General features: G+C 38.6%; 1 protein-coding gene across 4 annotated transcripts in view; it reads left to right on the top strand.

Annotated features, from left to right (window-relative positions):
• LOC124802632 (anillin-like) overlaps nt 1-14162 on the top strand; it is a 155075-nt gene that overhangs the window by 37147 nt on the left and 103766 nt on the right. For all 4 annotated transcript variants that reach the window (XM_047263527.1, XM_047263526.1, XM_047263528.1 and 1 more), the window contains 2 exons: nt 1730-1880; nt 1965-2058. In XM_047263527.1, the coding sequence (XP_047119483.1) occupies nt 1730-1880; nt 1965-2058 (245 nt within the window). The remainder of the gene's footprint in view (nt 1-1729; nt 1881-1964; nt 2059-14162) is intronic.

Raw genomic sequence — 14162 nt, 5'->3', positions numbered from 1 at the left:
ATAGTCGTGTCCACATATGTCATTGTCCAGGCTAATGGCTGCTCAAAACGTGCAGCACACCACAGAAGAATAAAACCCAATTGGGATGCTATCGGGCGCCAGCTGCATGATCCATCCACCTGCAAATTACAGGAACTGTGTGACCTGTGCATAGGTATCTGGTGCCACAACCTCTAGAAACCTTGAATCCATGACACACAGAATCACTGCTGAATTGTGTTTTAGAAGTGGACCACCATGCTTTTAAGCAAGTGATCATAATGTTTGGCTCATGAGTATATCTTTGCATTTATCGCAAAATTTGAATTCCAATTTGTGAGGTCTTCAGTTATTACTGGAGCCATACTTATCTGTATGGCAGACAGTCTTATCAACAGGACATGGTTGTCAGCTAGTCACTGCCTGGAATCCAGCACTGGCTTCCATTAAGTTAAAATGAGAGAAATGAGAACCTCCAATTGTGGACCAACATAGTGCATTGCAGAGTTTTAATTTGGCTTTTAACCACATCATCAGTGCACCGCAGCACCATCATTGCCCATGACACATGCATGGAAATCCTCCCTCCGCTTCCCAACGGGAGGCATTATCAGTATTGTTTTTGTCCAGCTGCAAGAGGTTTTCCATGCAAGAATGATTCCAGTTTGGGGCTTTGATAACTTTGGATTACACCACATATTTAACAACAGTTGTGCCTTCCAGCAGTGAGAGTCACAGACACGTGAACATGTCAAACAGTTACATTGATTGAATGTTTCAGTACTTGCACATTACCATGTGGTAGAAGTTTTGAGTGTCTGCTGATACATTGGTTTTATTGAAGGGGAGCACAGTGAAGAAAGATGAGGCAAGACTGGAATTAGGAATTCCTGGAAGGTTATGCGGGAGTGACAAGTCTGAGGTTATTAGGTTAGATTTTGATGTGGGGGCGGGGTGGACATCGTCATCCTGTAGCTGACATTAGTGTGAAAGACAATACTTAAGGACTGGACATTGCAGAGCAGGAGTTTTTTTATTGAGGCAGTGTTTTTAGTTCTGGATATCTGCGCGTAGGTGGTGTGATCTAAGTGAATAGTATGAACTGATAGAACATTAGTTATTGGAAGCCTTTGTCGGTAATTGGGCTACAGCAGAAAATGGTTAATTTTATTTTGGTCGAGTCATTTAGGTGTGTCCATTTAATTAGCATGCTAAGGGCAAGTATCCATGGAGGATAGGTATGGGGCTGAAAGAAGAATAACAAGAAGTATGAAGCTGCCAATTGGAAGTAAAATATAAACTGCAGTGACAATGAAGGTAAATAATAATCATGGGGTGTATCTGATGAAAAAAATATTAAATCTGTGATCCTATGGTGAAGATCAGTTGGGAATGAAAAATTAAGGTACAAGATTTCTCTCTTGTAAAGATAATTTGAACCTCATTTACTAATAACAGCCTAACTATACTGGTATTGTATTTTTATTTTTTTTAATATTCGTTACAAATGACATGTAATTACTGCTGTAGCAACTTAAACAAATTCCTTTCCTCAACTCTAGTTGTTATTATTTTCTTCTGTCAAATGTCACCACCTCTGTAGTTGCAAAATTGACGAACCTGTAAGTGAGTGACAAGGCATTTTTATATATGGGTAACATTTTTTAATAAGGTTTCGTGGTTTTCTGCTTTAAAGAAGCAACATCAGATGTTACCTTTTTCTTGAATATAATATTTAACATTTTGGCAGATGATATGAAAAAGCAGTATCCTGTCTTAGCGGATGTTAGGAGATTCAAGGTGGGAGACCCTAAACCTGGCAGGTTATATCCATGCTTGTCAGATATTGAAACGTGCACAGAGACAGAGAGTGAGATGCCTGATACAGATGGCTTTGAAAGGTAATAATAATTTTGAAAAGGTTCTGCAATGATTAACTTATTGAAACTGAAAATTGCTCGTAGATAACAAATAATTATTTTCAGCTCTGGGAGTAATGATTCTTGCAGTAATTTGGAAGACACTAGTTTTGGGAGAGAGATACTGCAAGCTGCAGGCATTAACAAGTCACCAGTCAAGGCAAGTAAAGGATTTATATGGAATAAGCAACTACTTTTCTCCTGTTTCCGTACTATTGTATTATAACATATCATTTCTGATAATAGTTAGTTCCAGATTCAATATAACTAATTAAATATTTCTATAAAATTTATGCTCTTTTAACATTGTGTTTGTATAAAGGACAAGCAAAAATATTTACTATTCATTATTTGTTAAGGTTACCATTGTGCTTGCATATAATTTTTTTTATTGGCAACTACTTTTGAACACTTGTATTTATTTTCAAACAATTGCCTATATTATAAGCATGAAATAAACAAACATATCAAATACAAAATGTTAAAATACATAATTGACAGTACACAATTCCCATTGAAGATTAAAAAGGTTGTTTCATGCGACAGGTCAGCATAACAAATATAATTTCACAGTCAAATAACATTTATTTGATGTGATATATGAACAGATCTTTTGAATGTTGAAAGGGAATTATGTATAGCCAAACATTAGAAATGGAGGTATGTCATCATCTATATATTGCACTACTGTAATCTATGCATATAGAATATTAGGAAACTGTTTGCACATTTTAACCCTTTGTATTTTATGTTTTTACTGATTTTGTACCTTCTAATGTAGGTAATGGCTTAAAAATATACATGGGGATTCAGAACTAGTCACCAATAACAAAAAATTATGCAATTGTGATGGAAACCTTAGTAAATTATAAATTTCCATAAAAGTTCCAACGAATGTAATACACAATGTGAAGGACTTCTTATTCTACATCTACATCTACATCTACATCCATATCCATACTCCGCAAGCCACCTGACGGTGTGTGGCGGAGGGTACCTTCAGTACCTCTATCGGTTCTCCCTTCTATTCCAATCTCGTATTGTTCGTGGAAAGAAGGATTGTCGGTATGCCTCTGTGTGGGCTCTAATCTCTCTGATTTTATCCTCATGGTCTCTTCGCGAGATATACGTAGGAGGGGGCAATATACTGCTTGACTCTTCAGTGAAGGTATGTTCTCGAAACTTTAACAAAAGCCCGGACAGAGCTACTGAGCGTCTCTCTTGCAGAGTCTTCCACTGGAGTTTATCTATCATCTCCGTAACGCTTCCTCGATTACTAAATGATCCTGTATTGAAGCGCGCTGCTCTCCGTTGGATCTTCTCTCTGTCTTTTATCAACCCTATCTGGTACGGATCCCACACTGCTGAGCAGTATTCAAGCAGTGGGTGAACAAGCGTACTGTAACCTACTTCCTTTGTTTTCGGATTGCATTTCCTTAGGATTCTTCCAATGAATCTCAGTCTGGCATCTGCTTTACCGACAATCAACTTTATATGATCATTCCATTTTAAATCACTCCTAATGCGTACTCCCAGATAATTTATGGAATTAACTGCTTCCAGTTGCTGACCTGCTATTTTGTAGCTAAATGATAAGGGATCTATCTTTCTATGTATTCACAGCACATTACACTTGTCTACATTGAGATTCAATTGCCATTCCCTACACCATGAGGCAATTCGCTGCAGATCCTCCTGCATTTCAGTACAATTTTCCATTGTTACAACCTCTCGATACACCACAGCATCATCTGCAAAAAGCCTCAGTGAACTTCCGATGTCATCCAGAAGGTCATTTATGTATATTGTGAATAGCAACGGTCCTATGACACTCCCCTGTGGCACACCTGAAATCACTCTTACTTCGGAAGACTTCTCTCCATTGAGAATGACAAGCTGCGTTCTGTTATCTAGGAACTCCTCAATCCAATCACACAATTGGTCTGATAGTCCATCTGCTCTTACTTTGTTCATTAAGGGGAGTTGGAATGCCGGAAAATGGAAAAAATTCACATTTTCAGTTTTTAACCTTATAACTTAATTTGAAATTTTCTGCTTAAAATGGTGCAAAATTTGTTAAGAAATTCCAATTGGAAGTATTTTTATTTAATTTTTCAAAATTACATGTGCGCCCAGCAAAGTTACCCATCTTGTGATTTGTACACATTTAAATCTTCGCATTTCCGAAAACATTACATATAGAAGGCTGTGGATTTCACTCTTCAGTTGTAGAATCTTTGATCCTTCCATAGGTACCATTGTTTTTACGACTAGCTGTGTTTATTGTTCAGTTTTTGATCTGTGAGTGTTTGTTTTGAGCCTCGAGTTTAGTTTGTCGCTCATTTGGAGTTTGTTATCTGTCTTGTTTTGACTTTCAGTGGTGAGTGCGTAGTTTCTACGATGCCTAGGAGTGCATCATTATTTAAAAAGCGAAAGTTTCGCGGTAATAGATTTACAAATAACGTTTGTTCAAGTGATTCTGCTTCAGCACCTGTTGATGCTGGTGAAAGTTCTGACGTTTGTACAGCTGAGATGTGTGAAGGAGACACGCCCACCAGTGCATCAAAAAAGAAGTTATCAAACTGTGCAAGTGAAATTACAGATGAAGCTTCTAATGAACAATATGTTTTAGTCGACTTTCCTGTTTTTACTGAGTTTATGAAGAAATGTTTGTGTTGTAATCTTTGTGGAGGTTCTTTTGATATGAACATAACAAAATCTATAGGACTTTCCTGCAAAATTGCTATAGTTTGTGCCAGTTGTGAAAATGAGACCTGTTTTTGGAGCTCTAAAACATGCAGTAGCAATTTGTTTGAGAGTAATATCAGGCTAATGTATGCAATGAGAGCAATTGGTAAAGGACATACTGCTGCTCAAACATTTTGTGCCATAATGAATCTTCCACCTCCACCTGCTAAAATTGACAATTACACTGAAGTGATAGGAGATGCTGTTCAGTCTGTAGCAGATTTATCAATGAAAGCTGCTGCCAGTGAAGCAAAATATATAAATGAAGGAAACCCAGATATCCCTGTTGCTTTTGATGGAACCTGGCAGAAAAGGGGTCACACATCCAAAAATGCTGTTGCTACTGTTACTAGTGTGGACAGCGGTAAAGTTTTGGACTATGAAGTGCTCACTAAACATTGTTACCATTGTGCATCTGGTAAGATAGAAGCAGCTCACATATGTAGCAAGAATTATGAAGGTACGAGTGGAGGCATGGAGGCTGCCGCTGCTGTGAAAATGTTTAGCAGATCAGAAAAAGAACGGGGAGTATTTTACACAAAATTCCTTGGAGATGGGGACTCCAAGGCATACAAAAGTGTTACAGAATCCATGCCATATGTCAATAAGACAATAACTAAACTAGAATGTGTCGGTCATGTTCAGAAACGAATGGGCACTCGTCTAAGGAAACTGAAACAGAATCTGAAGGACAAAATTTTGTCAGATGGTAAAACCATTAGAGGTCGCCTGTCAGATAAAATTATAAATGAATTACAACAATACTATGGTATGGCAATAAGAAATAATGCAAATAATTTGCAGGAAATGAGACAAGCTGTATGGGCCACATATTTACATCGATCATCAACTGATGATAATCCTCAACATTTTGCTTGTCCAGATGGTCCTCAGTCATGGTGCAATTATAGAAAATCTCAAGCTACTGGGGATCCTTATCACCATAAAAATTATATTCCATTGGCTGTTATGGAAGTAATTAAACCAATATATAGAGACTTGGGGCATCCTGATCTTCTGCGAAAATGTCTTCATGGTTGTACCCAGAATCAAAACGAGTCGTTCAACAACCTCATTTGGACTCGTGTACCTAAGAATGTATTTGTTGGGATAAAAACATTGAAATGGGGAGTCAGTGATGCTGTTATTTCATTCAATGATGGTCATATGGGTAGGCTAAAGGTCATGGCAAGGCTCGGCATTGCTCCTGGTATCAACACCATCAGAGGTCTTCAGCTTCTGGACAGCGTGCGAGTAAGGAAGGCTCAGTATGCAGCTGAATTTAATACAAAAAAAGCAAGGGCAGCAAGGAGAAGAAAGCTTCTAGGTGAAGAAGAAGAACTAGAAGATGACCCTGATTACTCTGCTGGACACTTTTGATAATAGAATAAAAGGTATTTGTGAATTTTCATAATAAATTACTTTAATCGCATTTTCTGGCATTTGACATTTTTAGTGTTACATGTACCTTTATCTCATAAACCACTCAACCAACAACATTCAAATTTTCAGAAATGCTGCAAAACAGTTCAAAGAGGCCACTGAACTAGAATCATGACAAGAACTGGCTTATTCTCTGAACTAGGGAAGTTTATGTTATACTTTTTCCAATAAAAAATGGCTTAATGGTAAAAAATTCATAAATACTATACCAACAAAAAGAAAACATTGGTTCTAGTTCAGTGGGCTCACAATATATGCTGAAAACCTCTGCCAGAATTTCAAAGTTCTGAAGATAATAGTTCCAAAGAAAAAGGTACACAAAGTTAGCAAATTTAACATTGGCGAGATAGGGCATTCCAACTCCCCTTAAAAGACTGTGGGGAACTGTATCGAACGCCTTGCGGAAGTCAAGAAACACGGCATCTACCTGTGAACCCGAGTCTATGGCCCTCTGAGTCTCGTGGACGAATAGCGCAAGCTGGGTTTCACATGACCGTCTTTTTCGAAACCCATGCTGATTCCTACAGAGTAGATTTCTAGTCTCCAGAAAAGTCATTATACTCGAACATAATACGTGTTCCAAAATTCTACAACTGATCAACGTTAGAGATATAATCTATAGTTCTGCACATCTGTTTGACGTCCCTTCTTGAAAACGGGGATGACCTGTGCTCTTATCCAATCCTTTGGAACACTACGCTCTTCTAGAGACCTACAGTACTCCGCTGCAAGAAGGGGGGCAAGTTCCTTCGCGTACTCTGTGTAAAATCGAACTGGTATCCCATCAGGTCCAGAGGCCTTTCCTCTTTTGAGTAATTTTAATTGTTTCTCTATCCCGCTCTCGTCTGTTTCGATATCTGCCATTTTGTCATCTGTGGGACAATCTAGAGAAGGAACTACAGTACAGTCTTCCTCTGTGAAACAACTTTGGAAAAAGACATTTAGTATTTCGGCCTTTAGTCTGTCATCCTCTGTTTGAATACCATTTTGGTCACAGAGTGTCTGGACAGTTTGTTTTGATCCACCTACCGCTTTGACATAAGACCAAAATTTCTTAGGAATTTCTGCCAAGTCAGTTCATAGAACTTTACTTTCGAATTCATTGAACGCCTCTCGCATAGCCCTCCTCACACTACATTTCGCCATCACCATAAAGAAATTTAAACAAAAACAAATATGAAGTTATTACTTGCCACTTTAATTTACTATTCTCAATAAATCAAAGCAAGAGCGAATTTTCTACTACAGGCTGCATATGTATGACCAACGGTGCAATTGTAGTGTGTAATTTGGTCTTTCACATCATTGCTTGGTTCCCTCTCATTTTGACAAGAAGGAATGTGGCTCATCGGCTAGACAATGTACTCATATTCAGGGGAGGAGTGGTTTAATTTCCATCTAATCACCCAGATTCAGATTTTCTGTGATTTCTCTAAATCACTTGAGGAAAATACCAAAATGGCTTCTTCGAAATAGGACAGCCAATTTATTATCCTATTCCGTCTCTAATTACCTTGTAGTTGACTGGGACGTTACTCCCTAATCTTCCTTCTTTCTTCCTTTCTTATCCTGATGCCAGAAGCCTTGTAATACGTTGTATGTATTCGCTAGCAAAATAATTATGTATTATGCAATCAGAAAAATTGACAAAATAAATGACCTTTCATATATGAGTATGGAATCATTAGCATAGATTTTTCCATTCAGTGAATGATGTGGGCGGTTTGTGTTACTCATGTACAGGGTGTATATGACCCGGGAGAAACCCGGGAATTTTTTCATCCGGGAGAAAACCAGGAAAAACCCTGGAATTTTTTAGAATTCCGGGAATTTTTCGTTGTTTTAATTTTCAGTTAAATTTTTGTAATTTTGACTGGTAAGAACCAATACTCTAACAAAGGATATTACTGTATCCCGCTACTGCAGAATAATACTGCAGCATTAAATCATGAACAAGAGAAAGAAACAAAAATATAACTTAAATTGCAAAGGAAATGCGCCGTATTAAATAACACAGTGCTCGTACAAGCGCCTGCCAACAGCAAAATGTGTCGAAGGCTTTCGGAAGACTATGCAATGCTTCATAACAACAAACTGCCTCCGATGAGCGTGACGTCACAACTGTTTACATTTGCCTCATTTAATCAATTACGAGCGGGCTCATGCACACGCACAGTTGAGTTGTGTATGAGTAGTACCTTCTCCTGCTTCTGGCTACAGAAAAGTGACTGTTGGCTGTGTAAGCAGCAACCAGCAATGTGGTACCCGGAAAAATTTTACTGGCGCACCCAAGCTGCCAGATTCATGCTTCCGCAGCAGGCCCGGATCTGGGTGGGGGGGCAAACCGGGGTATCTAAACCTGGTGGCAATTTCGGGGACAGGGGGCATATTCACATTCTTGAGGGGAAAAAAACCTTGTTTCAATAAGCACCTAGCATCCAGCGCACGTCAGACTATAGATTATTCATATGATTTTGAAACGCATCCCTGCTGGTGTTTGGACACATTCTAAGTTGATTTCTGAATGAATTGTAAGTTGAATGCGTGTGTAGTGTACATGATGTCTCCGCCAGGAGAATCCTCTTCACATCTAGAAATAAACTTTCCTGCAGACAACACGAGACAGGGCTGTGCGAGCTGAGCAGAATAAAGCCAAACTGGTGAATGCCAACTGCTGCTTGTTTATGTGGTTGATTTCAGTTTGCGAATGTTCATTGTTGTTATGATTACTAGCGAAATCCACAGATTCAGACTACCGGAGTGGAAATAAACGACTAACAGGAGTAACAGGTAAGAAATATTACGTATTATCTTCTCGGTGTATCCAGAAAAGTGAAATTTTGACAGAAAAAATAAGCAGTGGCTTATTCTGAGTAGCGCGGAAAACGCATTGTACAAACACGTAATAATGCCTAACCGGAGAATAATCACTGGATAACTAAACCAGTGATTGTGGCAGGGTTAATAAAGTTAACTGGAGAATGAGTTCTGACAGTGGTAGAAATAGTTACAGAATTAGTGATGACAAGACTTTGTTAGAACGAGGAAGAAGAAGAAACGGGGACATCACACAAATTATGGAGGAATTTGATGATTCCAAATGTATACAAGAATTTCGTCCTTCTTTTTGGTCTCGTGCGTGAGAAACTGGAGTGTGTGAATGAACTGTGAAACTATTTCCTAACGTAAAACCTTTTACTTGTAGGCCAAATAAGTATTTCGTACTGGTACTAAGCGAATTATATTCTGTCGTATTATTAAAATGATCATTACTGCTAAAACAGTCTCGCTTATTTGGTGTATATTGCAATTGATGCAATATTAGAAAGGCCTATTCTGTTTTATCTAGCACACAGTGACAAAATAGACGTAATCAGATTGAGAAACCACACCAGTCTTGGGTACTGTTTGTATTAACAGCATTTTCAGTATTGGACAACGACATTTCTATTTTTCATGTAGCAAAACGTTTGACGAACTTTATAAGGTGGTAGCTCTTCCACTGAAAGGAAAGCACACCATGTAAAGCTGTAGCAAGATTGATAGAAAAATCGCTAGGACCTAAAGACTGAAGAAATGTGTACTGTCCTGCCTGTCTCTTGTCTTTACTGGTTTTAGGTATCATATATTTAATTTTATGTCACACAGAAGAGCAAGTTATTAGCTAATAGGCAATAAAGATTCTAAAAGGAGGGGCAGCGTGTCAAACCGGCCGACTGGGAGCTGGAGAGTCACTACAGGAAATTTTAATTTCCATTGTCCTGAAATAGTTTGATGACATCCATTACAAAATATACACTTTTGAGTTCCACAGAGCAAAATACAGTGATGTGCGGTATAAGAATGTTGTTTGAAGAGGCGTGGCACTGCACACTTAAGACAAAATAACGTGTCTTACATCTCCTTGAAGATATATGTTTTATGTATCAGACTCTTCAGAAAGATGTGCGCTACAAAATGAACTTATTTTTGAAAAGTATTTCTTTTTTAAAATTTTTGACGGACTGATGCGCAGAGCAGTCTGAGTTAAAGTGGAGGGGGGGGTGTCTTCCCGTGACCCGTGTTTACATTTAGTGATTTTTTTCTGTTTCCTCTTCGTTTACTGCTCTCATGTCAAATGAAAACAAGACAGATCTCTGAGGCTGGGAGCTATCAAGTTAATTAAAATACATTCTCGTAATTACGGAAGGCTAAAATATGTTACTAGTTTTAGATTTTATTTCCATCTTTCTGACAGTCAAGCATTAATCCCCTTGCAGAATAATAAAGTTATTTTTGTCGGTTTGCTAAAGAAATTTGGCTTTTCGTAGGCTTTCCTGCTGAGGCGCTCAATTTATTTGGAACGAACTGTTTAATTCTACAATATTGCTTCGTTTCAACTATTCGCTTCATTTCAATTGCACGTTTTCATCTTCTAGCATGTATGGCATTATGCTATAATAAAGAACCAAACATGAGAATACAGTACTTGTACTCCAAGAAAATTTGTCCCGAAAACCACACTGAAAAGCTTCATGTCAGGTCGAGGCCAACGTGATTAGGAATCTGGACATATGAATGTGCACTGTAAGGTGAACTATGCATTTTAGTACGGTTCACGAAACTCAGACGCTCTTGGAGTATCCTCTGATGTCTTGTTTCTTTTATGAAATAATGTAAGATCTTTTAATGTTTTAATTAATGATATGAATATAATAGAGGGAAACCTTCCACGTGGGAAAAATATATCTAAAAACAAAGAAGATGTGACTTACCAAACGAAAGCGCTGGCAGGTTGATAGACACACAAACAAACACAAACATACACACAGAATTCTAGCTTTCGCAACCAACGGCTGCTTCATCAGGAAAGAGGGAAAGACGAAAGGATGTGGGTTTTAAGGGAGAGGGTAAGGAGTCATTCCAATCACGGGAGCGGAAAGACTTACCTTAGGGGGAAAAAAGGACAGGTATACACTCGCATACACACACATATCTATCCGCACATACACAAACACAAGCAGACATTTGGAAATGTGGAATGAGTTGCACTCAAGTGGTTTCGTATATGACTGTAGACATGGCGACACCAGTATACACTTCAGTTTCGTCATTTTGTGGGTCCCTGAGTCGTGTCTGAAATGGAAGTTTTGGCAGCTGCATGTCACAAGAGTTGTGATGGAGTTAAAACTTTTTGCGTGAAATCGCTGCATTAGAAAAAATAAGAAATGTGTTACGATTCGTGACTGGATGAAGAAAAGACGTCAGCTAGGTTGCTCAGCATCCTTGCTGAAATAATTTGTAACAGTAGATCCAAGAAGTTCTTTTAATTATCTTAGAATGTCACCAGAACTGTTCACATTTCTTATAAATAGAGTTAATTATGCGATAAGGAATAAAGGTACTGTAATGCTTGAAGCACTGTTGCCAGAACTGAAATTACGTATCATACTGCATGCATTACAATCAAGAACACCTGCCATGCTTTAAGATATAGTTTTAGTTGGTGATGACACTTTTTCATTAACACCAATAATTAACATAATCAGTAATAATTAGTAATGTCAGCAACAATAATTATTCAAAGCAGGCCGCATTTAGAAGGGATGATTTACAAACTACTCTCTTGAAGATAAATGTGTACAGTGAATATATTTCAAAATTCTAACGTGTGAATGGGGAGCACTGTAGCAACGTTTTAAATAGATATATTGAATAAAGAATGCAGCTTCTTGAATTCGTATAGCCTTCCCTCTGTCAACAATATTTGTTAATAAAGTGTTGGCCAACTCGAACGATGGGATTTTAGTCTTGTAGATGAGAGCATTGCCACAGCTATAATTACACTTGCTTGTATTTTTCTTAATTCAGTCGTATATGTGTTCCTAACCCAATAAACTTTGCCCTGCAGCTCAGATACTGTCAAACCATCTATGTCATGGTCGCACATGATGGTCTCAGCGGCAGCAGTATATTGCTTACTTTTGTAATCAGCATCACTGAAATCACACAAACACTTATGCAAAGCATAGGTATCCAAAAAGCGAACATTATTCTCTATTCCCCATTTCATATTTCAGTTTGCCTACCCTCTACGAACACATGTAACCTCAAAACCCGTGCAACTAGTGTCGCCAAAGTTGGAACACGCCGAAAGTGTTTAGTTTCACCAATGAGTTGCGCAAACGCACGTGGCCGGTAGCGCAGTTGCTTGCAACCTAGTGTCATTGTGTAAACTAGGCTTAAAGTAAGCATATGTATTTGAATAATGACATTGGCCTGGCTGTGACTATATTGTGCTGGCACTGCACTTCGAGCATGTGAGCTGCAGAGCCTGCCCAATATAAACAAATAAGTGCACAGATCAGTCTGAAAGTTTTGAGACTCTAACAGATTCTGATTTTAACATTGTGTTTACTATTAAAATTAATGAAAAATACCATTGTAAAGCTTTCCATGTGATTTCTTAGTGATTTGAAGTGGGTCTGTTCAGTGATCTGTTTAGTGATTGTTTTGGTATGTGAAATTTCTCTTCCTACCATGGCTAGTCTTAGTTGTTTCAGTCAAATGAGGCAGGAAATAAATTCCTTTGATATTGAAAGTTTCACTGGGCACTTTTCAAAGAACTACTGAGAAGGGAATTTTGTTTGTTAGGGGTGTGATGGAAGAACATCACTGCATACATTCTCGTATTTAGTATTATCTTTGAATTGAATTAATAGCTGTCTCCGAGATTTTACATTTGCGTCTTCAGGTCAGAAAGGTACCACTGCACGATACAGCCTTCTAAAGGCCTGGCCAGACAGAATCCGGTCTGCCGCTGCGACGGACGGCGCAGCGGGTGGCCAGGCCCGTCAGCGGCCAGGGATGCCACACAGGCAACGGCTGGCCTGCTGCAGCGACTGTTGCTGCGTCAGCTGTTACACTGTGGAAGGGGCTGAACCCCATTATTAAGCTTGCATGAATAGCGCGATTGTCTTGGCGTTAGATGATTTGGGAGCTTCATGCGGTACACATTATCTTTGTGTCTGTGTGTGTGTGTGTGTGTGTGTGTGTGTGTGTGTGTGTGTGTGTGTGTGGGTGGTTTTTTTTTAAAGCGCAGAAATGAGTAGCTCGGACGAATAAGAACCTCTTCTTGCATTAGCGATACAAAATGGCACCAAGAAGAGGAGATGTGGGGTGCACGACATTAACAGCAGGACAGAAAGCTTAGGAGAGTACCATCGTCTGTGTATTGAACTAGAGTCCGACGAAGGTAGGTTCTTCAAATATTTTCGTATCTTGCGAGAATGTTTCGAAGAACTGCATCTCCTCATAAAAGGGGGCACCAAGAAGTGCACAATGAACTTGAGGAAGCCAATTGATACAAGGCAAAGACTAGTCGTTTGCTTGAGGTAAGTTTTACCATTTGTGGCCTCTTTGTGCTTCATACAGAAGTCATATATAAATTATTCCATTACAGTTTTGCTGTATCGTATGAAAGGTTCGGCAGAAGAAAATGCTGTCTCACAATATAGCCACAAGTGGAGTGATAAATTCATCTGCAGTGTTTACGAATGCAGCAAACAATAGTAACATCTAGTTCTGTATGTCACGCTAGAGAGAACTTGTTACTAAATAGATTGTTTCGTTGTATTCATAACATTGTCATTTAATTTAAACAAACATACCTTTGGTCGTTAACTTATCTATTCGTTCTATTGCCATTATTTATTTTAATCTTTTCCTGATACTTGGCTACAGGCGACCGTCACCAGACCCTTGCTTTTTCTATTTGGTAAGGACGTTCAACAGTCTCAGAAATTGTGAAAAAAGTGTGCCAGACGATAAGGACTGTTCTACAGCCCAAGTATTTACCTACTCCAACAGAGATGTGGAAGAAATCTGAAGAAGGATTTCTGGAACCTTGGGGCTTTCCGAACTACCGTGGAAGCATAGACGGAAAGCATATCAGGTTAAAATGACCGAAGGATAGTGGATCCCAGTTCTTCTGTTACAAACAATTCTTTTTACTAGTTCTAGTTCTCCTGGCGATCGTTGATCCATACTACAAGTTTACAGTAGTTGATATTGGAAGTTATGGACATTAAATTT

This window comes from Schistocerca piceifrons, chromosome 6 (assembly GCF_021461385.2).
Source record: "Schistocerca piceifrons isolate TAMUIC-IGC-003096 chromosome 6, iqSchPice1.1, whole genome shotgun sequence".
In the NCBI taxonomy this organism is placed as follows: domain Eukaryota; kingdom Metazoa; phylum Arthropoda; class Insecta; order Orthoptera; family Acrididae; genus Schistocerca; species Schistocerca piceifrons.
This window is presented reverse-complemented; position numbering and strand designations above follow the sequence as displayed.